Source organism: Chelonoidis abingdonii, chromosome 12 (genome assembly GCF_003597395.2).
Source record: "Chelonoidis abingdonii isolate Lonesome George chromosome 12, CheloAbing_2.0, whole genome shotgun sequence".
Taxonomy (NCBI): Eukaryota; Metazoa; Chordata; order Testudines; family Testudinidae; genus Chelonoidis; species Chelonoidis abingdonii.
Window position 1 is genome coordinate 4,298,275 of NC_133780.1, and position 25,559 is coordinate 4,323,833.

Here is a 25,559-nt window from a genome sequence, read left to right on the forward strand (position 1 = left end):
CAAGAATGGTCTGTGCTTTAACCTTTATGTCTCTCTGCTGACCTAAGGACTTCCTATGCTGTGTTCCAGTTGACTAATAAATCCTACTCTGTGTTGAAGACACTTTTTGAGGTGTCATTGGGGTGAAAGTAACTTAAATTTCTTCTTCTTAAAAAGAACAAGAGTACTTGTGGCATCTTAAAGACGAACACATTTATTTGGGCATAAGATTTGTTAAAATAAAATAAAATTTGTTAGTCTCTAAGGTGCCACAAGTACTCCTCGTTCTTTTTGCTGATACAGACTAACATGGCTACCACTCTTAAATTTCTTACAGGTACCATCACATTGCAACCCCTCCCTTGGGGTGCTCAGGGCAGGGGGTTGCAATATGACAGGACCTGTAAGAAATGTAGGTGTGGGATGGCGTATGGGGGCTCACAGCAGGGAACTGGAGTTGGGAGGTGTATGGGTGGGGGCTCAGGGTAGGGAGTTAGGGGATGTGGGGGCTCAGGGCAGGGGGCTGTGGTTGCAGGAGTCAGGGCAGAGGGTTGGAGTGTGTGTGGGTGTGGGGGAGCTCAGGGCAGGAGGTTGGAGGGTGTGGGAGGCTCAGGGCAGGGAATGGGGAGCTAGGGGGAGATCAGGGCTGGGAGTGCAATAAAACAATAGGATAATCAAAAATTTAACAAATGGAGGAGCAGGGGCGCCACAGATGCTCCTCACTGGTGCATCATTTGCTCAAGGGCCAGTCCTGATTCTGCCTCTTTAAATGGTAGGACACTCTGTGCTCAGAGCCCAGCCTCACTTTCCTTGTTCCTGCTTGGTGCCAGAAGAATCAAAGTCTCACACAGCAGCTGGCTGTGATTAAATCAGCTTCCTCACTCCGGGCTGCAAATTTAATTCACTGAGTAACTGGATTCAGGCACAACTTGCAGCTTCTATGTGTGAGTGGGAAACCACATAGGAAGTAAAGACATGTGGCCCAGCAGGCAGCCTGCAAGCCAGACACACCTCATGGTGACCCCCTCGCTAAGCTACTAACAAACTGCTTCCCATGATCAACTCCACCTTCTCCAGAGAGGCTGCTTTCCACTGGGCGTTTCCCACACAGGTTCTCTAGCCAGAGGAGATCCCTTGTGCACAAGTGCAAAGTTTGAGCTCGAGGGCTGTGACTTGCCCATGGTCGCCCAGGGAGTCTGGGGCAGAGCTGGAAGCTGAGCCCACATCTGCTGAGTCCCAGCCCAGTGACGTAACTTCAAGGCCAGGTGTGTGCTCTCTCTCTCTTTGGATTTATCTTTGTAAATCCATCAGTCTCTCCACCCATTGAGTAACTGACTCTACAAGGTTCAAGGCAGGAATGGATCATGCTGCCCATCCTCACTTGACTGGGTGCTGCATGGTCTTGCCCCCATTCCAGTTCTTTGGCTGCACTCCCAAGATTGCAGGAATTGCCAGACCAGGGGTCCCGCTACCCACTCTCCTGTCTGTGACACTGGCCAGCACCAGAGGAAGGATCAAGATACCCCACAATTCTAGGATAACCTGTGCCCAGGGGAAGGTCCCTCCTGACCCCACTCCACCACCTCCTCCTTCCTTGGTCCTTCATCTTCTCCCCCTTGGACCCACAAGGGTTTTGTTCATGGAGCCCCCAGTGTCTGGATTGGCCTCTCTCCCACCCAGGGCTTAAAGGAGCCTCTCAATCCACCTTCAGATCCCTCTTCAAACCCCACTTCACAGAGCCATCTCCCATCACCACCCTTTGCTCTGCTGCTACTGGCTACTCCCCCGGGGCCAACCTCAGTCTCGGGTTTCATGACCTGCCCTTTTATGCTACACAACACTGATCTGGCATCTTCCTGTCGTTACCCTTTGCCCATCCCCTGCAGCCCTGCTCATCTCAGCAGTGGGTGAGGCTGGTCTTTAGGACACGGGCAGAGCCCGGGGAGTAGGAGGTGAGAGCAGTAAATGGCAACACCCAGCATGGACAGGAAGAGCTGTTCTGAACTAGCCCGCAGGATCAGAGGATGCTGATGGTGTGAACAACCCTCCTGATGCTTCTTGACCAAAGACAATTTCCTGTGAGAGCCCCTGGGTCAGGCTTATGCACACTTGTTTGCTGAAGTGACTACAATCAATTTCCAGCAAGCTCTCTGGCTGGCTGCAATCCTCCCTAGTTTTGAACTGCCTGCACTAATTCCGAAACCTTTCCATTGACCTGCCAGATCGTAGGTCACTGATGTATAAACACTCAGAGGGAAAATCCCCACCCTGCAAAACAACCTTAACTCTGCCCTCTTTGAGCCCTGCCCCTGTATGCCACTAACACGTTGTGACAAAGTTCCTCCTCTGCCTTGGTGGATCCTGCACTTATTTGCAGATTTGCTCACCTCAGTGATCTTCCCCACAGTCTGGGTCAACTCCTCCTGTGTCTGATCAGGAGTTGGGAGGTTTGGGGGGAACCCAGGCCTCTACTCCGGGTTTCAGCCCAGGGCCCTGTGGATTGCAGCTGTCTAGAGTGCCTCCTGTAACAGCTGCATGACAGCTACCACTCCCTGGGCTACTTCCCCATGGTCTCCTCCAAACACCTTCTTTCTCCTCACCACAGGACCCTCCTCCTGGTGTCTGATAACGCTTGTACTCCTTAGTCCTCCAGCAGCACACCCTCTCCCTCTCAGCTCCTTGCACCTCTTGCTCCCAGCTCCTCACACACACTTCCTCTCCTCTCTTCTGGCACCCTCCCTGCCTGACTGGAGTGAGCTATTTTTTTTTAAACCCAGGTGCCCTGATTAGCCTGCCTTGATTGACTGCAGGTGTCCTAATCAGCCTGTCTGCCTTAATTGGTTCTAGCAGGTTCTTCATTACTCTAGTGCAGCCCCTGCTCTGGTCACTCAGGGAACAGAAAATTACTCATCCAGTGACCAGTATATTTGCCCTCTACCAGACTCCTGCACCCCACTGGTTTGGGTCTGTCGCAGCACATACCAGCACTCTGCCTCACACATGCCCCAGGACACGCAGAGCACAAAGCCCAGGAGCGCTATAGGCCAGAGAACTTTGGGGATCGTGGTGGATGATCAGATGAACATGAGCTGCGGCCAAACAGAGCCAGTGAGATCCCGGGATGTATAAACAGGGGAATCTGGAGAAGGAGCCAAGAGGTTATTTTGCCTGGTTATTTGGCCCTGGTATGATCGCTGCTGGGATCCTGTGTCCAGTTCTAGTGCCCACAATCCAGGAAAGATGCTGATAAACTGCAGAGGGGTCAAAGAGGACACAAGAGGGTGATTAAAGGATTGGAAATGCATGCGTGTGAGCATAACAAGCACCAGCAGGAACTGAACCAGGCAGCTTCAGAGCTAAAAGCGTGAGCCTCTCTACAGAGTGAACAAGAGAGCCACGGCCTTTACGTGGGGCTGTAACAGACCCACATCCTCTGCAGATCTGCACAGCTGAGGACACAGAAACCAGTGATTTATACAAGTCCATGCATCCCCTCCCACTGCAGCCCCTCAACGTCTTGATGGGTTTGCTGAATTTCCCAGAATGCACTGCTTCTGCAGGCTGAGCCGGAATGTGTGAGATCGGTACCAAAGGACATCTCTGTGGAAACGATTTAGGAGGCCACAAGTGTGGACCCAGGGTGAACTTGCATCAGTTTGAAACTCGGTGCTGCACAGCTAGCCAAGGGGCCCTGACCCACTTGCGTTCAAAGCTGTTCTGTCAAAACAGTGCAGGTCTCCTGTACAGTCCAGGGAGGTTGGAGAAGAGAGATGTAGCTAAGCCCACACATGCACTTGGTACCTGCATTTCCTGTGTGGTTTCCCTTGAAGAACGGCCAGTGCTGGTGGGAGCCCTGAGCTGCACAGACCGAGTCTGAGGCCAGTTAATGGGGGGCCTCCTTCCCCACCTCTGAACACCTGCTGGGAAATCAAACCAGGGACGCACTTGGCCAATGGAGGACGAAGAAGGCTACATGGTATTAAACCTCCGGCCGAAGCACAGACAAGCAGGCAGCCCCCCGGGAGCTGGGCCCCAAGGTAAGTGACTGAGCATCCTCCTGGGGCATCTACTTTCACAACGCAGCAATTACAGGGTGCGGCTGGGGCTTCACAGAGACCCATGGGAGCAGAAATTTACTGGAACCTGGGAGCCCAACTCCACTGGACGGCTCTGACAGTCCCAGCCTGGGCCTTTACATACAGCATGTCAGAGAGGGCATGAACGAAAGTGTCTCGGGGCGTGTGGATGACCCATAGAGTGAAGCACAACTCCCTGCAGGAGAGAGTGAGTGAAGATACCCCCTGTATTTCCAGTGTCACTGCTAAGGGCTTGATCTGGCTAATACTTACTCGTGAGTGTAGGATTTACTACCGTGAGTAGCGTCATTGACTTTCGGCATTTTCTTCAGCATTGCACAGCAGGAAAGTATCAAACCAACAAAGCACCCAGTAAACGTCAGGACTGCGACAAATCCACCGGTGCAGTGCTTGACTGACCACCAGTAAGTGTATTTTCAGCCAACATTGTATGCAAACAATTGGATACGATAACACTGCTGTGACAGACAATGGAAAATGTGCGGTAGCCTTTTTATGAAATCTGAATGTGCATCGTCATTCAGGGGGTTCCCACAGCGTAGGAGCTTGGTCTAAATGAAGACTGATGCACATTTTCCATAAGGACGAGGTAGCCAGACAATGTTGCACCAATTTAATGTAAACATCAGTGATCCCAGACATTATCTTTTCTTCCTTTCCGGGTTAGGACTGGGGAAATACTGGAACAAGTCTTCCCATGGATTTGTTTGAATTTTGAGCTGAGTTTGGGCCCCTTTTGTGCTCACTTCCTGCAAATATCCTAACGTACAAGCTCCTGGGCAGGAATAATTGCTCAGGAAATTATTAAATGCTTGGAAACAGGGATTTTTCTGGCAAATATTGGAGAAGTTCCCCAGCAAAGGGCACAGTCAGTTTCCAGCCTGAGGGGGAAGAGGGTCTGTAGGAGGCAGCATGGCACAGTGCCATTGGGTGGTCACTTCAGGTATCTCTCAGGATGGGCAGTGGCAGGAGTGGGCAGGCTAGTGAGATACCTAGGATAGGTCTACACTGCAGCTGGATGCGTGGCTCCCAGCCCAGGTAGCCAGACACACTCTGCCACCTCCCAGCTGCAGGGCAGGCATGTACCCTTAGAGCTGGAGTTCCAGGGTTCTCTGAGCGAGGGCTGATCGGCCACAGGTTTGGGACCACTGCAACTATCAGTTTAGAAACAACTTAGTTACACTGGTGCAACTGCTGGGGAGGGTCCGGTTAGAAAGGTACCTTGTGCTGCTCTAGCTCATTCCCATCCTCGTGGGTATTAAACTGCTCTTCAGCTTCTCAATGCTGCATTCTGGGTGCAGCACCCGGAGGAGGAGAAGAACGACCCCCGGCGGGGGCTGCGCTGGCCCCAGAGGGGAGCCCATTCCCAGGTGTGTTATGGTCCCTCCCGCTAGGGCTGACGGTGTGTTACCAAACACGACTCTTTCAGGTTCCCCTCAGTACCCGCGCTGGATCTGGGTGGCTCTAGGGCTGACCGGGGCCGGATGCCTCGTCCTGCTGGGAGCGGTGGTAGCACTGGCTGTCTGGGGTGAGTAACTCAAGGCTGCTGAGGCGTTTAACAGGCACACAGACGTTATTTGTACTAGAGGGTTGCACATTTCATAGCTTGTATCGAGCTTACTGCACCCATCAGGGGCTCTGGCAGCCCCTCCACACCACTGCAGGGAGTCCCTGCAACCCAACCTCATCCCAGGGGTTCTATATGCCCCCCATGCTCCTCTCTCCCCATACCACTGTCCTCCACCCCCCCACATCTGCCAGGAGCTCTGTGTACCCCTCCCCCCATGCCAGGGGTTCTGCACCTCTCTCCCATTCCTCCCTCCCCCCACACCAGGGTCACACATTGTCTCTCCCCCATGGCAGGGTCTGAGTGTCCCCACACTTCTGCCTCCCCATCTCCAGGTCCCCACTTTCCCCGCCTAGGTTTTTCCCCTGGCCGGGTTTTCCCAGGTTTGCCCCTTTGTTGAGGTCGCTGTCCTGGGAGATCTGCCCAGGTGCTCAGTGCACGCTGCCAGCTGTCCAGTTTTATGGGCTCAGGATCACCCTGGGTATTTGTACCACAGAGGTGGCAACCTTCCTCTGCTTCCCCCCACCACTGCCTCATCCCTCTCATCCCCACTCCGCTTCCCCACTACTAACTGTGCCTGGCAGGCTCGTATTTCTGTTAGAGGTCAGGCTACAGACAGTGTTCACCTGCAGCAAGTTAAGCTGCTGTCTGTGATCTGTGCAGGTGATGCCAGAGAGACATTCTGCTGGCAATACCAGGCAGCCTGGGAAGCCTGATTTTCCCCTGAATCTGGCTTTCCTGGGGTTCCGATTTGCACCAGAATCAGCTGGATTCTGCCCATCAGTGCCTAGAACAGTCCCTGGAATGGCAGGATGGGTTGGATGCAGCGTTCCAAAGTTACCACATTACAAACAGAGAAATGCTGCCGCGTAGGGTCCAGGCCCCCACCCCAGTGCAGCAGCACCCAGAGGCTCAGGCGAGATCGGGGCTACACCAACATACCACAAGACAATCCCTGCTCCAAGATGCTCAGAGTCCAGCTAAGCACCATGAATTCCCCCCTCCTTCCACAACCCCGCTGTGAGTGCAGCTCTGAGTCCAGTCCATGTGTGACACTTAATTGCCACCCTGCGGGTCAGATGTTATCCCAGCAGGTGCAGTTAGGAGCTTAGCACATGACACTCGTGTGAGTTGACTGGGACAGCATCACTGTTACACTTCCCCTGCATGTGTGACACACTCAGTCTGTGGGTAACCCCTTTGCCAGGCAGTGTCACCAACAACAAGGGCTGGGTTCAACATCTAGGGGTTCCTCTTAACACAAATCAGAACTGGCTTGAGCCCCCAGCCAGTAATCTGGGAAAACTAAACATCCTTGAGTGCTTCTAAGATACAAAACTTTCCATGTGTACAACAAACAAAAACTTTTAGTAAAAGGAAACCCAGCATTAATTTGGGAAAACACCCCCGCCATGATTGGTAAGTCCAAACACCCACCCCCCTGTATGCTGAGCAGTGTTCTTTGCCTCAGTTTCCCATCTTCCAGTGTGAAAGTTGGATGAACAAACATGCCACTCCCCGCTCCCTCCACTGCACCCCACTCACAGCTGCCATCCTTAGTCAGCGAAGATCCAGAATTTAGAGGTGCAGTCACATGGGGTCCCCCTCCACCTCTGAAACAGGAGAGGAGCCATGGAGGAAACAGGCTCACTGTTGCTGCTTGCCGCTCATTGCGACTTCTGCGGTGCTGTGCTCTGCACTCTGACGTCCCCCCCACCTTAGCCTAGCTCTTCATGAGTGATTGCTAGCACGTCTAAGGGTCAGCCCCTAGACCTGCTCAGCAGTGATCTCAGCTCTGGGAATCACTGAACAGAAACAAGGACTCTCAGTTGAGTCCAGTCAGCTCTCTTTAAACACTGGAGCAGGGAGGATGTGTCTACACTACAATTAAACACCTACAGCTGGCCTGGAGCAGCTGACTCAAGTTGTGGGTCTGTAAAATTGCTGTGTAAACATTTGGGTTTAGGTTAGAACCTAGGGTTTAGGACTCTCCCCACACTAGCAGACTCCCAGCACCCAGTTTCCAGCCTAAGCCCACATACATACATTACAATTCCAAAATCCTGCAGCTCAAACCGAAGGCAACTAACACCAGCCAACCACAGATATTTAACTACTGTGGAGACATATCTTAACACTACAGGCAGACACCACAAACAATCATAACTCTATTTTACCCGTACACCAATCTTTAATGAGAGTTGGCATCCCTACCCTGTGCTTAGCAAAGTGAGGTTAAGGTTAGGGTGACCCCCTCAGTCAGGTCAAGCAAAGCACAGTTCTGCTGCCCTTGACCTGTACAATCAGTAGAACAACATTGCATTACCCTGCATTCAATTTGTAACCCATCACCAGCCAACATTGATCACTTTGACAAAGAGGGTCTGTCTGCTGAATGCCTAGCCAGAGTAGGCGTGTCTATGCAAATACATTCTGCTCCTGAGACCTTCCCCCAGTTCATCATTAGATATCAGGGAAGAGCTCATCAGACCCTGCTTACAGGTGCAGTGAATGAGTTTCTCTCTTTGCTCCTGGCTTAGCTGCGATGGAACCTTGATTTTACACCCTCTACAGGCTGGTTTCTAATCCCTAAATAGTTGCCTTAGAAGTGACTGTGATGATGTTTTGAAGTTTCCCAGTTGCCCGTCTCGTGTGAAGGACAGACCAGAGGAGCTACAAACGCATCAGAGAATGATAGTGCCAGAATTGTCAGTAGCACTGAATGCAGCTCCTGCCTGGAGGACTTCCGGTCTCACTTGAAATCAATTCTGTGTGAACCCCACAATGGCAACTTGGCAGGTAACCCCAGCTCCTACTGTCCCAGAACCAGGAGTCACTCTCCCTGGAAGAGTTCACAGGACTCTCCCTATGACTGAAAACCCAGTCACCATGTTAAAGGGACACTGTCAGCTTGAAATACCATGGGCCAGATTCTCATTCACAACAAGGTCCCTTCATTTACACCACTCCAGCACTGCCATCCCCTGCTGCTCAAAAACCACTAGTCAGGCCCTCAAAAATCATAAGATTTTAGAAAAATAATACCTTTGCAGTTGGGTTGTTTTTTTTCTTACTCACTTTCTGGTTTCTGAGCTTCTAGGTTGCACTAAAGTCACATTTTCAAACTTTTCTTTTTTTAAAAGAAATGAAATTCTCACAATCCCCTGACTCCAAGAGCTGGGGCTCAAAGGAAAAAACACCAAATATAATTAAACTTGTGATTAAATGTGAGAGTTGGCAACACTGCTGCTTGGGCAGCGAAAAGGAGGCTAAATGTAGGAGGAAATTTACAGTTTCCAAAAACTGGAAAATTTCAACTGAAACATTTTCTGCAGTGATTTTTATTCTTAAAAAAAAAAGACAATTTTTTGGGTCAAGAAAAGTGGACAGAAAATTTTCAGTCAATTCTGCTCATAACTACGGCAGGAGAACAATCTTCAGCCAGCAGGGTGATGTTTAAGTTGATGGGGGGGCGGAACAGGATGACCTTTTAATATGCTTGAATGCTTTGGGTGTCATGTTGTGCTATACACGCCAAGCGCCTCTGTCTTTTTTCACTTCATCCATCCCAGTGCATGGGTGCCAGACACATGCTATGGCTGCCTTTGTCTGTGCCAGTATGGTTGGGTTACTCTCCCTTGTTGGCTGCAGTGGTGTTGTGGCTGGGTTGGTCCCAGAAAGTTAGAGAGACAAGACCATGGGCCAACTTTTGATGGTGAAAGGTACAAACTTTGAAGCTCCACAGAGCTCTTCTTTGGATTTCCTCTGATTTCCTCCCCCAGCCCCGAAGAAGAGCTCTGTGGAGCTCCGCGTTTGTATCTTCCACCAACAGAAGTTAGTCCAGGGACAGGAATTATCCAGCTTATTTCTCTCTTTCCTCGTTGCGTCGTCCTCTTTATCTCCACCTGTTATACATCAGATGTCTAGGCTGGGAGCTCTTTGTGGCAGAGATTGTCTTACTATGTGTGTGCAGTAGGGTGACCAGATGTCCTGATTTTATAGGGACAATCCTGATTTTTGGGACTTTTTCTTATATAGGCTCCCTCCTATTACCCCCCACCCCCTTCCCGATTTTTCACACTTGCTGTCTGGTCACCCTAGCGTGCAGCATCCCTAGCCCAACCCCAAATCCGATCCAGGGCAGGAACCTCTCAGCTCTACTGTATTTCTTTGTATTGCAGTCCTACCTCAGGGATCGAGGACCCCTTGTGCCAGATGCCATTAAAAAACACATCCCAAAAAGACAATCCCTTCCCCAGGGAGTGAACAGCCTAAGCACAATAAATAATTCTCAGCCCTTTATGGAGAGGAGCAGCAGTGACATCTGGTGGGCAGAATAATTCCCATTGCTAGAGCACAGACAATCTTAACAATTGTGTAATAACGCAGCTGCTCGAGAGGCTGGATCCCAAAGTGCTTTACAAACCACGTAGTTCTTATGGGAATCATTTCCCCCACTACTGACGTGCAGCCACCTCTGGGGTGAAACTCAACAGCTGTTCAGCAGCACACAACTCTGGCAGATGATCTCTTAGGGGAATGGTCGAAGCAGAATTTACTCGCCTTTTGGAATTTCACAGGACATTTGAGCGAGGCAAATTGTAGTCCCCAGAACTGTAATTTGAACTGACTCAGACCTCTACCATTAAAGAAGAGCCATAGGGTTTGCAATGGATCTTGCTTTTAACTCTCAGCTGAATTGTGACGCCAGCAGTGATACAGTGCCCCCAGCTGCCAGGTTGGGTCTCTGGGTTCGGTTCTGCCTTAGTTGGGGGTGTCCCTCCTTCTCAGCCACCCATATTATTTGTTTCAACGCTGAGTTTCCCTTGAGGTCTCCCATTGGGGCACAGGCTGGGTCTGTCTCTGTTCAGCTTTTATAAGCTCACATGATCAAACCCCAAGGAATTACATTTGAATGCACCAAGCCAGAGATTCCTCCCCCAACCAGTGATTCCTGCATCAAGCCCAGAACTTGTGACTGAGTCAGAGCAGGTCTTTAGTAAGAAACCAACTCTGTGTAAAGACCTGGAGTGAATTCTCTCCTCTCTGGCCTCCCAGCACCTTGCTGAGCTGGCCTGCAGCATGCCCAGCTGTTTGAGTGCTGACCCTGAGGAAAGCCGTTGCTAGTATATTGAGAGCAAAGGCTCTTTACATGTCTGTAGGGGAAACTCAGCAATATCTAGAAGTAGAGCTGGTACATTTGTAAACCTATTTTATGGAAAATGTGAAAAGAAATGGAAGTTTGCTGTCCTTTGAAGGAAGTAAAAAGTAAAACTGCTCCCTCTCATTTCCAGTGGGGAAAATGTTAATGGTAAGTGGTTTTTTCCCTCATGAAAACTAAATGAAATCCTGCCCATGGAAAAAAAATCTGTATTTCCATTTTGTATTTACATACACACACACAGTCAAAAAAATGAACAATTTCAACTAAAATAAACACTTTCCTTTTGGTCAAAATGGCAATTCCCATTAAAAAAGAACTTGAATAAGCATTTTCAGCCAGCAGCAGTTTGAATTTTCAGAATGAATGACACCTCTGTTCCCATCTCCCCTTCCAGAGGGCTCTGGGTGCAAACTGTGCCCCTGGGACTGGCTGCTGCATGGGAACAAGTGCTACTGGCTGTCTAAAGAGAGTAAAGACTGGACTCGGAGCCGTGACCACTGCTTGGGGAAGAGTGCTCAAATGCTCGTGATCCAGAACCAGGAAGAGATGGTAACAAAATATAGGCTCATCAAACTCCAGCTGGAAAGAGATGTGTGTCCCTAGTTACAGTCCCAGAGCAGCAGGTTTATCCAGCCTGGCTCTACTCCTCTGCCCCATTTCTCCTTCCCTCCAGTTATCCAAACTCAGCTCTGGGGAGTTTTCTCCCCTTCTGGGGCATCTGGCTAATTAACATACAGTTTAGAACAAGACCCCCACAGCTTTCCCACCCCTGAGTCATTCTGCATAGAGCTACTCACAGAACCCCCCTACTCTATCAAATCTCACCCTGCTTTGACTGACTTTGTAACCCCACCAGGCCTGAGTTCTTGGTCCTCTGCTTCCCTCACCTGAACCTCTTTGTCCAGGGGCACCTAGTCACAGGTCAGGCTGAACCCAGGACTCCCTTAAAGGGCCAGCTCACCCTGTGACACCAAGGACTGGTGCTGGTTTTACCATGTCTTCATAGAGAGACTCTGCTCACCCAGGGGTGAGGGTGAGTTAGCTCAGGGGCTGATGGGTTCTCCTGTTGGCATTATGGGCAGAGCCACTGAAGCCAAGAGCAGGTATTAAACAGGAGCAGTAAGGGAATTCTTCTAGCCTGTTACGGCATATTCACCCCTTCCCCTCTGCTTTGCACCTCACAGGATTTCATACAGGATGTTACACAAGGTTCAAGCTACATCTGGATTGGACTTACAGTGACACCCGCAGGGGGGAAATGGACCTGGGTGGATGGTTCCCCGTTAGATCCAATGCTGTAAGTGCTGCCTGACGTTTCCTGTTTGAGATGTTTGGGAAAAGTTCCCATTATATAACTTGCTGATGTTAAATGTCCAGTGTCTGTCTAAGGCCTTAAAAGTTTTACCAGCGTAACTACATCGGTTAAGGGTATTTTTGCTGTGCCAGCAAAGGCCCTAGTGTAGCTGCAGTTATACCAATGTGCCTGTGCTTATAGCAGTGTAGCTTATGCTGATTGTGGAAACTGGCATAAGCTGTAGTGGTAGAAGCCCTTAGATATGGATATAGCTGTGTCCACACTACAGGGCTTCCAGTAGAACTGCACCAGAAACACCCACTAGCGTAGTCAAGCGCTAAGGTGCTGATCTGGCCCCCATTACCGTAGTATCTGAACAAACAGAACAGGGCAATTATTGGGTGATCCATTCCATCGGCTGCACTAAGCTTCTGGCAGTCAAAGGTTTAGGATTGCCGCATACATGAGGGTGCATCCCTGATCATCTTGGCTAATAACCGTTGATGAACCTACCCTCCATGAACTTACCTACTACTTTTTTGAACCCAGTTACACCACCTGCACGAGAGGCACGGCGCTTATGTCAATGTAGTAGGGCAACGCAGTGCCCACATAGATGTGGTGTCACTTACATTGCCTGTTGGCTGTCACTCCTGTCAATTTCACCCTCTGCTCTGTAGCCTGGAGCTCACAGCTGCAGCCGTGAAATTGACAAGATTGGTAGGCTCTCCGCTGTGAAACTGAGCCCCGTGCCACACTCACAGCTGGGGCTGTTATCCCAGGGCAGCTGAGGGGCTCCAGCTGTGAGCCTCATGGAGCTGTCAGAGCCCCACAATGCTCCACTTCAGTTGGTGTGAGTGCACCTGTTAAGGACATGCATCACTAGCAGGAGGAGGATAGTGTGGAGACTAACAGCTGATTGAGTTACTTTGGTGGCTGTATGTAAATTAAGTCAACCTAATTTTGTAGCGTAGACAAGCCCTCAGACTTTGTTTTTAAAGGAAAACCAAGATGCAGGAGCTCAAGGTGACCACTTCCAACAAAAAAGCACCAGGTCACTGACCCATGAGTTTCAGCCGAGTTCCTTGCCAGAGACCCCCTAACTCAGCTCACCTCCTAGGCTGCCTTCTCACCTGAAGCTCTGTAAGAAAGTTACAAATATGAAGGACACCACCACAGCCAAGCTTCCCATTAGAGAGAGGTGTTATCTTTCTTCCCCCTATGGGACTTTCCTTGTTAAAGGGAATCACAATGACACTGACTCTCTTAATTCTGCAGCTTTCAAGTCTCAGGCTCTGCTGAAGGGAACAGCTGTGGCTGGATAAGAGGCAGCCGGATTCAATCTGAGACATGTGGTGCTGAGTTCAAATGGATCTGCCAGAAAGAAGCTGCCGTGATATAGACAGTTGGGTCTGAGGATCCTCATTTTGTGTCTCTGTAATGCGCAGCATCTTGGGTTTAGTCTCACGGGGCAGGATTGTGGTTTTAGGTGGAGCAGAACCCTGGGAGGTGCTGGGACTCAGGTGTCTCTCGCAGTCACAGTCCCTCCCCTCAGTCCTTCTCACTGGGCTGGGGCCTTGGGGTGTAATTTATAACTGCCCCAAACCTGCAGTAAGTTACTCCCTGAGCTGCTTCCCGGGGTACCCAGGGCTCGCCACCACCTGCCCTTTGCCTGAAGAAGCCTTGTCTGTGCCTGCCAGGGGTCAGCTCCGCAACTGCACTGGCCACACACACACACACACGCTTGCTGCTAGGCCTGCAGTCACAATAGGCCCACTCTACCCTCAAGCCCTCTGAGCAGCTGCCTGGAGCATCTGTCCCCAGACACTGGCAGTAGTCACAGAGCAGCTGCTTCCAGAGAACCAGTAACACCTCCGCCGCCGCCGCTTCCCCCTCCACATTTACCAGTTCCAATTCAGATCACTGCTCCATTTAACGCACAGCGCTGACATATGCTCATAGTGAAATCATGCCTCAGTTCAACAAAGCCGAGAGTCAAGCAGAAGTGTTGGAAACAAACGGTTATATATAAAATAAAGTCATGACATGTTCTAGAGTCTGGATTTATTTACCAAGCTAGTCTCCTAAGTCCTGGTCACTAAAAATCCTTGCAGCACTTTACAGCCAGGCTGGCTGTGACCCTTCTTTCAAGACAGCTGCATGCTGTCAGTTTGTCTCAGACGTTGAACAGACAAAACTACAAAGGATCTTTTCAGGAGGGAAGACAAAGATGCCACATTTATTATGATAATTCGATTTATGACCAATAACTAATTCTTATACACACATTCACCCCCATCGGATGTTCTGCAACTGCTGGATAGTTACCAGTCCTGAACATAGCTTGAGTTCGTGGCTTGATTTTGCTGCTTGGGTTCATAGCTTGTGGCGGCTAACTGGCCAGGAAAGCCGGGCGCAAGGACAAGCTGGGTCTCTGTTGGGCCTGCACCGATGCCCTTCCATGTTGGCAACAGAATGTTACCCTCCAAAGTCTTCCATTTCCCCCATCCTTTTTGTAGGCTTTAGTTTAAATCCAGAGTCTACAGGTCTTGCTGTGTCACGCTGCCTCTGGGTTTGGTGATTCATCACCCGTCAATTGCAGGCGTGACTTTCAGCCTCAGACCTGGCTTCGTTCTTCCTTCTGTTGTACCTTTTCTTTTTAGGGTGGGCTCTTCTTACTTTGTTAGGGCTCGTCTGCATCTTCAGCCGGTGGTGTTTGAACAATATTTCATCAGGACAGGCTGGGGATGGAGGTTGACTCCACCATCCATACATACCTCAGTCACACATCTAAACTAAACTAATAAAGAGTACAGCAAGGTTTGCAAAAATGAAGGTTGGAGGAAGCTTTTACAAAACGGAGTGAGCGTTTTAAAACGGGGTTTGAATTATAATATGGCAGTGAACAGAAGTTACAATATACACAAGTGTAGTGGACGGCAAACAGTAAACAGAAGTTACGATGTAGGCAAGTGTAATGAATGGTGAACAGAAGTTACAGTACTGAAACAGTGCAAGTCTCAGTGATTTAAGCAGCAATTGGACTGATAGCGAAACTTACAAAGGCAGCTGACTGAACGGTTATGGCTCTTAACAAGCATTTTTTTGGTCAATTAGCCAGTTATTGGGGTAACCAATTTTATGAATGAGCGTTGTTTTATTCATAAAACTTTACTTATGAAGTTACATTAATAAAGTGAACAATTAAAACAATTTCATTCATTAGTTCTACACAGAGGGGAAGGATCCAGAGTGTCTGCACGCCAAGATAGACCAGACCAATCCTTTGTCTTTGTTGTTAAATAGGACACACATCCCCCGCCATTGCAAAATCCACAGGAAGAAACAATCTCCCACTTTGCACCTGGCTCAGTACACAAATAGCATCCAATACACAGCTGGTAAGACAAGGAGATAACCTCAGTTATCGTCTGCCTGACAAGAACATCTGTGTGGTGCATCACCTCCTGGTGACCTGTCTTAACTCCAAGACCTTAAGGGTAATGTTTTCAATACAGATACACAGCTCCTAGTATCCATGCAGACATCTGACAGTGACTATGACGACCAGTGAGCTACTGGCTCTCGGTACAGACCTCATATGCCCCCTTTGGTGAACTATTATGTAGCGATCAGCCCCAGGGGAATCCCTGTAAACTGCCTGCACCCTCTGCCAGTTGGCACCAAAGGGTCCCTGGGTCACATACACCTTGCCCCCAAACCCCCTCTCTGGGCTGGCTCAGCTCCTATCCTGTAAGCAGGGGAACTGGAACCAAGGCCCTGCTCTGATGCTGTCCGCAGTGTGTTGAGAGGGTGCGCACCAACCTCTGGGCAGACTGCTGGGAACCAGGCACAAACCCCAACTGGCTGAGAGTTCTAGACTCTGATTTCACCAACCAAACATCCAGTGTAAACTCCTCCGGCACCGTAACAGTCTAACAGAGTCACAGACAGGCCCCTTGGGTACTCCAGTCTGTCTCACCACCCAGCTGAGCCTGCCTTTGTGATAGAAGATCCTTTACACACAGAATCACAGCAATAACCTAGCAATACTCAGGTTACTCCCAGATCCAAAGGTTCAGTCACTTACCCCAGGTCAATTGCTCCTTAGATCACACACCAAGACAGCCCGTGTAGCCAATATTATATGACAATTCATGAAAAAGGAAGGCTGTTATTTATAAAGTTAAAGCAGGTAAGCATGTAAAACACAAATAGGTTAAAAATCTTAATTTTCGAAAGGTAACAGAAGCATCTATAGCAGGGATACTCGGGGCTCAGTCGTTTAGGAGCCAAATTAGCAATCAACATTACACAAAAGAGCCATAGGAGTGTGAATCCATTGTTTCATTTGCTATAGTGCAATCCCTATCTAAACAGTATGACAGACCCAGCCTCAGCAGCTGAGGATCTCTTGCATATGCTCCGAAAGCCTTGCCCCTCAGCATCCAAGCAGCACCAAGTTAGGTACAGTCCCTTCTTGAATCCCACCTCCTCCTTTGTGCTCTGAGGAGTTAGAGTTCAGCACTTCGCACTATTTAATTCACTCTCCTGTCTGGTGATTTTCACAGTCACAGAGGCTCCTACCACAAATGCTCCAATATCACCTTACAATGTGGGATACGACTGTCAGAAGTGGGATTAATGCTGCAGCAGCTCACACCCATTCACTAAAGTCTAAGCACATTCTTATAACGTTAATACCTATTTTAACACACAGGTGAGCCAGCCTGACCCCAGCTGGTGATTTCTCAGGGTTCCATCGAGACACGGGAACTTTGGCATGAGCTGGTACCTGGTCCGTGTGTGACACACCTACCCACTCCCTGCCCCTTCCAACCTAATGGGCTCCTGGAAGGGGGCGAACAGGCTTTTCCAGTGCTAATTTTGATAATACTCTTGTTGTGAGCCCCCTTCCACTGCTGCCTCCTTTGCCTTTGTAAACGCATCAGGTTTGCTGCAGATCCAGTGTCTCTCACTGGTGCATCGCAAGCTGCTGACCCTATTCTCGTCATTCAGATATGCGCAGTCACCATCTGCTGTTATTCCAAACCTGCAAGACAGAAGCCAGGGAACTGGTGTCAGGCAGGAGTTGGGTGTTTCCCCATCAATCACAGACAGGAACAGACACTTGTAGAGCGCAGGGAGCTGCTGCATTCACAGCCTCTCCTGATTCCCCCTCCTGCACCAGCCAGAGGCCCCGCCCCCGGGGGGGGGGGGCAGTGGGCAGCAGGGCCAGGAGAGGTTCTAAGATCAACTGGCCTCCATGGAGAATTTATGCTGGGGGGATATTTTAAACCCCATTTCCTGCTCCCCCCGCCCCCAGCTGGGTTTGGATGGGCCCCTGCAGGCCCAACCCACCCAGTCTTCCTCAGGGGAAGATTCCAGGTGAGTATCAGCATAAGGAGCAGCAGTAAAACCACACAGAAGAGCTGGATCAAAAAGACTCACAGGTTGTTGAATTCAGTGCCATTGGCCCATTTCCAGGGCTGGCCCAGCTCCTGCTCCCTCCGGAGGCCGATCCAATGCTGGTCTTTGCCTTTATAGCGCAGCAGGAAATCCTAAAAACAGCAGAGGGAGAGGTGGTGTCAGAGCCCTGACCCTGCTGCTCCCCCAGGCTGTGGTGGGGGGTGGGGAATCCCAGGTGTACACGGAAGGGCTCTGAGTGTTTCCAGGGGGTGGCTGGGGATTTTCTCCTCCCTCTTGCCCAGCTCTGGGTAATTCAGTATTAACCCTCCCACCTCAAACCCAGCTCCTCCTCATCCCAATCTGCCCTGGGCTGGGGCAGCTCTTGGGTGCTGCTGGGTCTAAGCTGCATGGGGAGTTGGAGGGAGCAAGGCCACATTCTGTGTCAAAGCCTCTCCTTACAGAGCAGCTGAGCTCCCCTCACCATTGCAGGAGAAGAGGAAAGAAAGAGCCCAGCTGATCTCAATAAGGGATGCAGGGAGGGGACAGGGATGAGAGAAGAGCCCCCCAGTCCTCAGCCAGAAGGGACCAGGGCTAACAGGAGCTCCCTCATTCTCAGCTGGCTGCCCTTTCACCTATCCAAGTTGAGCTGGGATGTCAACCCCCTCTCCAGTCCCATGCAGCCCAGGAGACACCTGAGCCAGCCCAGCCCTAGAGAGGGGCAGTCTCCTATTGGGAAGGCTGACAGGGGATGATCCCTGCGGTCACAGACTGACACTAGAGCCACAGGTCCAACCAGGCCTGGCATTCAGTGGCTGGAAGTCCATTCACTCCGTCCTCCGAGCATAAGAGGGCTTAGAGCCGCTCCTCGCCCCACAGGGGCAGAGCCCAAGTCCTACTGCAACAGCCGGCACTGAGCCAAGACCAGGCCATTGCAACGAGAGTCTCTCACCAGGTCCTGCAGGGTGTCAGTCACAGCCAGGGAGGCACCAAGGGAGGAGCAGTTGTTCTGGCTGTAGGCCCAGTTCCCTTCGGCCTCGGAGAAACAGTAGCATTTCCCTCCGTACCCGACCCAGCCATCTGGGCACCAGGGGCCGAGGGCAGCTGGTGAACACCTAGATAGCAACACTGAAAATGGGAACATAACAGATGTTGTAAGAGGGGACCTGCCCGTCTGTGGCGAGAGATGAGCCCTGGCACCCCAGGCTTCTGACACTCCCCCTGGCAGCAGGATGCTGGGAATCCAGCCCCCGAAGGGGGTTACTTGAACCCCATCTCACTGGGCTGCTTTCTCGGGTTCACGTTCATTAGGGATGCAACTGACAAACAGCTCATGCTTTGAAGCACAGAGAACCAAGCCCAAGTGGAGTGTTACAGCAGGGGCTGGGCAGGGAGCTGCAGACAGAGGGAACAGTTATCGGGCCAGCAGCAAGAAGAGCGACACTGGATGACAGATCAAGTTCAATCTGATTTGCCAGGGTCTATTACCCCAAGGAGTTCTGCTAGCCTGGGCTGCTGCCCCCCTCTCCCTGCTCTGCTCTTGGCTTCCCAGGAGAGGCAGGTTGAGATGAAGATGGGAACAAACTCCCTTCCCTTCCCTTCCCCAGACTGAACTCCCGCTACCCGGGCCCATCCAGCACAGCCAGATGCAGGGCGATGGAGACATTTGTTGTGACACATTTGCCTGGCAGGAAGGATTCCAAGGACACTCCCAGCCTGGGGGGACTAACACAGCTCAGAGCTTTTCATCCCAGGCACAAGATCAACATCCACACGATCAACAGAGCAATAAAAGCCAAGTGAGAAGGAAGGACACAAAATGCCACATGGCGGCGCCAGGAAATGGCCAGTTACACTGACCGGCCAATTGCAACCTGATGCATTTCTCATCTACAGACATTTCTCCCCCAATACAGCAGCTAGAATCTAGAAGCCCTCGCTGATCCGCCTGCAGTGTAACCCTTTCAGTGCCAGAGACAGCAGCAGCAGTGGGGCCACCCATAACTGACACCAAGGAGCTATTGGCAAGGTCAGAGCAGTAGGTGCATAACCAGAGGCAGGGTTATTAGGGTCACTGTGGGGAAGAGCTGCTAACCCATTCCAAACACCATGTCAGTTAGTCTGCCCACCCCCACACCTCTTGCCCCCAATCACTCCTGTTCACTCTTAGTCTCAAGGGAATTTTGTGTTGACTCCTTTTTGGGGCAGGGAGGAGTTGGACTCAAACCCCTCCAGCCATTTTTGTGCATGTCACTTTTTGTACCTCCATTTTGCACCGCAATAATTCTGTAGCTAGTTTAAGCCTTCCCCTGGGGCGAGGATACACAAGTTTAGGAGAACATTAGCGGCCGGTGCAGTGGTGACCAAAGAACGAGCAGGTCATGCACCAGGCATGTATTTCCCTGGAGATTTCGCGGTGCAGTGTGCTGTGCGCACTAGTGCTCACGCACAAACAGAGCAGGGCAATCAGTGCATACGACGCTTTACAGTCCTGCTCAGGGTGTGATTTGTGTCCCTCATTTCAGGGAGCTGCTGCAGCTGTGTTGCACAGTTTCACTTTTCACACCCTGTACAGAGCTGGATATGGGAATATGCAGGCCCCCAGGAGAAAGGCTGCCAGGCCTGTGGGCCCCTTCCAGTGCTGCCTAGGATGGACAGGGTACAGCAAAAGGCCCCAGTTTAAATGAAAGAGTATTTTAAGAAGGGTCCCAGAGAGGAGACAGAGAAATTGGCATTTGTAAAAGACGTTATCCCTTTTAAACACATCCTGCAAAAATTCGGACACAGCCCTTGGTCTGATCAAGTGTTAGCTGATGTCCATACAATTTCAGACCTAGATGATAAACTGCCTCAATACATATTGATATATAAACCCTCAACTCAAATAAAAAAGGAAGCAGCTGCAGTTTGGCTTCTATGGAATACCTGTAACGTGGTATTCCTTCAATTGGCTGAATGTAAAAATGAAAACAAGACACTGCACCAAGATTTACAAGCCTCTGCTGCAGAAGCAGAGAAAGGGAAATGTATTTCCATTAGTACCCAAACCCAGCTAGATGCCCTTAAGGATGGGTACAGAGAGTTAAAACAGCACTCTCAAATCCTACAGGGGCATACAAAAGAGAAGAAAATTGAAAAAGAAATTTCATGAGGTACTACAGGGAATGGTCAAAAAGTTAACTATAGAACAAGGGAGAGCCCTCGCTGACCATAACCACTGTAAAACCCTCATTAACCAACTGGAACAAAAATTGGAATTTGGAAATAAACAAATCGTGGCTGTAACTTCAGGAGAAGGGACATTTGAGACCTTAGAAGGGGCAGCCTTTTGAGACCCCTCTGGAGGTTGGGAAGGGGATATTTGGATGCCTCCTCCCAGGGCCAAATGTTATTGCAGCAGTAACCAAAAGAACAGTCACCACCACGAGGGAGGGTGGTGAGAGTGAAACAGTTAACAGTGCCTGCTTCTGCCTCAGATCTCCAGGCCATGGCAAAATGGCTGGAGATTTTAAAACAGGAACATTTTTCTAGATGGAGTGTTAATGCCTTTTTACTGGAAGAAAGGGAGGATTTACACTCACAAGAAATGCACCACTTAATAAGCATTTGTGCAGCCCCAAGTACCGAACACACTGTGGCAGAGACTGAGCAGGGTCTGCCATGAGAGCACTGTGCTAATTTGTTTCTAAGCTTCTCTCTTTCAGCCTCTGAACTGGAAGATCAGGAGAGCTGGTACCAGCTAAAGAGTCACAAAAATACCCTGGTTATAGTGTCACGACAAAGTCTGCGTTCAGTGTTCCGTGTTGCATGTTCATGTTCTGTGTCTGTCTCTAGTGGTGTCCTGTGCTAGCACTAGGTCCAGAAAACGAGGATACTACACTAGACAGGGCAAATGTCTTTTCCTCTCTCTACTTCCCCCACGTACATCCAACTTATCAATCACCACTTGTGTCCAAAAGACTTTGATCCCCAATGCATCAGGTTTATTTTTTGTTAGGTTCTCTAAAAGTCATTTTGCTGTTAATTTTTGTTATCGATACATTTGTATTGTTAGTTATATTTGCTCGTATTGTTAATTCCACACTTTCCTCTATGCATCCTGGTTCTACTTCCCCAAACACTGAAGGGAAGTTCTTGGGCCCCCATAACCTGTAAAACCTTGGCCCATGATTGCAGGGCCCCATCTTTCAGGTCCCCAGAAACCTCTTGAGAACTGTTAGGAATGGGGGATTCTGCAACGTTTTTAGCAACTGAATGTTAGTTTAAGTCCAAATCAGCTTAACCTTGCATAACAACTGTGGTACTCCTACAAAGTCTCATTTGTTGTGTGTGCTTAAGGTCATGACCTCCGTGACTTTTATTGTTTGATGGCTATTGGAGCATCAAACTTTGACAAACAAAATGAGGCCCATGTACCCAATTATTGTCATGGTGATGGTTGTATTGTATTTCCAATTATTATCATTATGCTTGTTTGCATTTGTGTTTATGTCATATCTGGTGTTTGGTCAATTGTAATGGTTTTAGTTATATTCAACCTGGTTATGATTGTCTGGTTTGTTTGCAACAGAAACAGAAGGTTTACATGGTGACCACCAGGGCCGGCTCCAGGGGTTTTGTCACCCCAAGCAGCCAAAAAAAAAAAAAAAGAAGAAGAAGCCGTGATCACGATCTGCGGCAATTTGGAGGGAAGTCTTTCGCTCAGAGCAGGAGCGAGGGACCCTCCGCTGACTTGTCACCGCATACTTGAAAATGCCATCCCACTCCAGAGTGGCTGCCCCAAGCACCAGCTTGATAAGCTGGTGCCTAGAGCCGGCCCTGGTGACCACTCAAGAATTGTTCTTGAGAGGTCAAAAGGGGGACAATGTAGATAAATCTCTGATAATTTTCTTCATATAACCTTGCAGTGGGTCTACCCACGTGTGACCTCTGTTTTCATGAAACTTTGTACCAAAGCCTCATGCAGAAATTTTGCATTGCCCTTGGTATAATGTTATAGCCCCTAAGGATAGAATAAGATAGGGAAAAAATGTCTTTTTGCTAGCAGTAGAACAAGATACACACACACACAGACACACACACACTCTTAATCAATTACCCTGTTGAATAAATGAGGTGTGGATGAGCAAGGCGTGGAAAGCAGCACCTCCAGACAGCCTCAACCATTGGAAATGGGCTGGGAGCCAGACCCAAGGACAATAAAACGTGTCAAGTGGGCTCATTAAAGACAAGCAGACATACTGAGGGCCTCCGGGGTTATAAGCCAGCACCTTCCTTCGGAAACACACTCTTTGCAGCATTGGGACAACACCCAGAGATAAGCAGGACAAAGGACCAAGGGACACAGATTTGCATGAGAGGGAAGCTGCTATAAATGTGAGGTGTCTTGCATAGGACCCCGGGTCTCATCTTGTCAACATCAGAGCATCGATCCGAATCAGCAGAAGCCCGGCTCCTCCCCTTCCCCCATCTAACTCACCTGGCCAGTTCAGTTAGGGGGAGCAACTAGTTGGTAACAACAAAAAGACAGACAGAGAGAGAGAGAGAGAGAGAGAGAGAGTACTAGGGCCTTCTGGCTAGAGGGGTGAAAACATTATCTACGTTATATATCATATGCATATGATGTGTTAATTAATACGTGCGTTACTAATAAATGTGGCGTTTTGCCTTATTCCTCCTGAAAAGATCCTGTACAGTACTTTAAGTACAACAAACACAGTGTTAATGGCAGTGTCGGTGCTGAGTTCTATGCTCATTTCAGTAGCGCTGCAGTATCTGCCAGCCCAGCCCTGGGCACGACCCGCAGATGCAGGAAGGCCAGGTTGGTACCTCAGGGCGACATGCTGCAGGCAGAGGGCCCAGCTCATTGCTGCCCTGCACCACCTTCTGTCAATCACCCCCACTCTGCACGGGGGGTATCAGTGACCATCCCTGGGGCCCAGCAACAGTGACTTTGGCGCAAAGTGCTCAGAGCTGGGCTGGGGGGAACGAATCACAGTCAGATTGTCCGACACAGAGAGTGCCCAGGTGCAGGGGTCTGGGAGGGAGTAGGAGGAGGGTCATGGAGGAACATTCCCCAGGAATCCTCTGTCCTAGGTGTGGAAACCAGACAGGCCAGGAGGAACGACTGTGACTGTCGTGGCTCCAGGGGGAATGGGAAGTGCAGAGAGGGGGACAGGAGGGCTGAGAACTCACCAGTGATGATGAAAACCAAGAACACAACTGCGAGGGCGACCGAGAGCACAACTGTATATTTCTTGTAGTTACATTTCTTGCCATTACGACGAGGTTCTGAAACACAAAGACCCGTCAGGCAGGGCCATGAGGACACGTCTCACTGACAGCACAAGGGCTGGAGCTGCCCTAGAACATGCCCTGTTCTGTCAATTGCTCCTTCCGTCAGACGCTCTGGGAGAGGCGCCTGGAGGCTCAGGCAGGCTGGGGCTGGCAGAACAGTCCCTCCTTCCCCTCAGCCCAGAGCCCTCCCTGGGCACCCCCAGCCAGGCTGTCACGGGGCCTGGTGAGATCAGGGGCACAGAGACAAGGACCCACATGTTCTGGTTGCAGGACCTCAAGCAGCCCTCCCCCCATCCCCACCCCCACTCTGCCCCCTGCCAAGCACTGGCTGTGCCCACACTGCCGAGTGCTCCTGTCCCCGCACACTGGGGTCTCGCACTGGCCACACACAGCAGAAGGGGGGAGAAGGAACCAGACAGAGCTGGGCCAGGGCAGTCACAGGGGGTCTGACACACCCAGCCCAAAAGGCCCCTGCACAGTCCCACGGCCACCGCTGTGTGCGCTAGGCAGCAGCCGTGAGCCAAGGATCGGTGCCCTGAGAGCCCCTGGGAGAGGTCCAGTCCCTGCTGCCCACAGACAGGGGGTTACTGGGCACTGGCTGCTGCCACTGAGAACACAGCCCCAAGTGGGGCAGCCTCAATGTCTCCTCCAGCCTGTTCCCAGCCAGGGATGTCCCATTACCTGGCTCCCCGACAGTCTCCAGGTGTCCATTGCCCTCAACACGCAACTCCTGCAGCGGCACTTCACTCTCAGCAGCCCCAGTTCCTGGCCCCATTGTCTCTCAGCGACACTCAGGCTACAGATGCTGCTGCAGGCCCTGGGCTGGGGTCGGCTCCTCTCTGTCTGACTGGGTCCGATTCAGCAGCAGCAAAGCCGAGCCGGGGCGGGGGTCCTGGCCCTGGTCCCCCTGCCTGCTCCGGACTCTCCAGCCAATCTGGAAGCCGAGACGGACCCAGCAGGACAGGTCAGGGCCGGGGGGGCGATTTGTGGTTCAAGTTCCCTGCCCAGCAGCCAAACCCCCTGCCAGAGGCGGTGCCATGATGATTAAACCCCCTTAGCCCCCAGCGACCCCTCCACCCCCCAGGGCTTCAGAGACCTGATCTGCTACAGAACCCACCCGCCGGGCTCTACCCACGCGTGACAGGCACCCACGGGCCCGCCTCGGGGGTTTAACACCCGAACACGGGGGGCGGGACAGGTGGCTCATTTGGCCCCGGTCCCTAACTGCGCACGTGCAGCATGTGCCTGGTTTGCCGCTAGGGGCGCGCTGGTAACGCTCGAACCGACAGAAAGTCGAGCAAACTTCGCGTCTCCGAAAAAGTTTCTCCCACTCGGTCCTTCGCCCCCGCCATAAGGGGGGAGAGGGACTTTCTCCCCGACCCCGTCATCCCGCTTCCGCGCGCGACACACACACACACACAGATACAGACACACACAGATACGTGTGTGTCTGTATCTGTGTGTGTGTGTGTCTGTCTCTCTCTCTCCGCACCCCCCCGACCCCGCTCGGTCCTTCGGTCTCCCCGGCCGGCGGCGCCTCTTACCCGAGCGTCCCGCGGGCTCCGGCCGGGCGGCACGTGCGGGGCCGGGCCTGGATCGCGGGGACCGGACACGGGGAGAAACGAGCAGCGCTGCCGGCCGGACCCGGCTGCTAGTTCTCGGCTCAGCTGAGTATCTTCATGCACCGTGTGTGACCTGCAATTCAGCGCCCCGCCCCTGGAGCCGCTCCGCCACTCAGCGCCGCGCAATGCTCCT

General features: G+C 51.0%; 2 protein-coding genes across 2 annotated transcripts; one reads left to right on the forward strand and one right to left on the reverse strand.

Moving 5' to 3' along the window:
- The first annotated feature begins 5,411 nt into the window (after positions 1-5,411).
- LOC116829182 (killer cell lectin-like receptor subfamily F member 1) lies at positions 5,412-14,088 on the forward strand. Its single transcript, XM_032787876.2, has 5 exons — positions 5,412-5,604; positions 8,275-8,442; positions 11,202-11,356; positions 11,992-12,104; positions 13,380-14,088. Exons 1-5 carry the CDS (start codon positions 5,454-5,456, stop codon positions 13,501-13,503), a joined length of 711 nt encoding a protein of 236 aa, XP_032643767.1. The 5' UTR covers positions 5,412-5,453; the 3' UTR covers positions 13,504-14,088.
- A 2,821-nt stretch (positions 14,089-16,909) lies between these two features.
- LOC116829192 (C-type lectin domain family 2 member D-like) lies at positions 16,910-18,698 on the reverse strand. Its single transcript, XM_032787893.2, has 3 exons — positions 18,460-18,698; positions 17,553-17,662; positions 16,910-17,154 (listed from the first exon to the last, which is right to left on the reverse strand). The coding sequence occupies exons 1-3, from the start codon at positions 18,649-18,651 to the stop codon at positions 16,983-16,985; spliced, it is 474 nt and encodes a 157-aa protein (XP_032643784.2). The 5' UTR covers positions 18,652-18,698; the 3' UTR covers positions 16,910-16,982.
- Positions 18,699-25,559: the final 6,861 nt, after the last annotated feature.

Bases quoted from the DNA above. Each gene is read 5' to 3' on its own strand.
- LOC116829182 (XM_032787876.2), top strand. From the start codon at position 5,454: ATGGTCCCTCCCGCTAGGGCTGACGGTGTGTTACCAAACACGACTCTT. The intron at 11,357-11,991 runs GTAACAAAATAT...TGCACCTCACAG, and splicing joins TCCAGAACCAGGAAGAGATG to GATTTCATACAGGATGTTAC. The intron at 12,105-13,379 runs GTAAGTGCTGCC...TTAATTCTGCAG, and splicing joins TCCCCGTTAGATCCAATGCT to CTTTCAAGTCTCAGGCTCTG.
- LOC116829192 (XM_032787893.2), bottom strand. From the start codon at position 18,651: ATGTTCCCATTTTCAGTGTTGCTATCTAGGTGTTCACCAGCTGCCCTC. The intron at 17,663-18,459 runs GTGAGAGACTCT...TGCTGTTTTTAG, and splicing joins CTGACACCCTGCAGGACCTG to GATTTCCTGCTGCGCTATAA. The intron at 17,155-17,552 runs GTGAGTCTTTTT...TCTGTCTTGCAG, and splicing joins GGCACTGAATTCAACAACCT to GTTTGGAATAACAGCAGATG.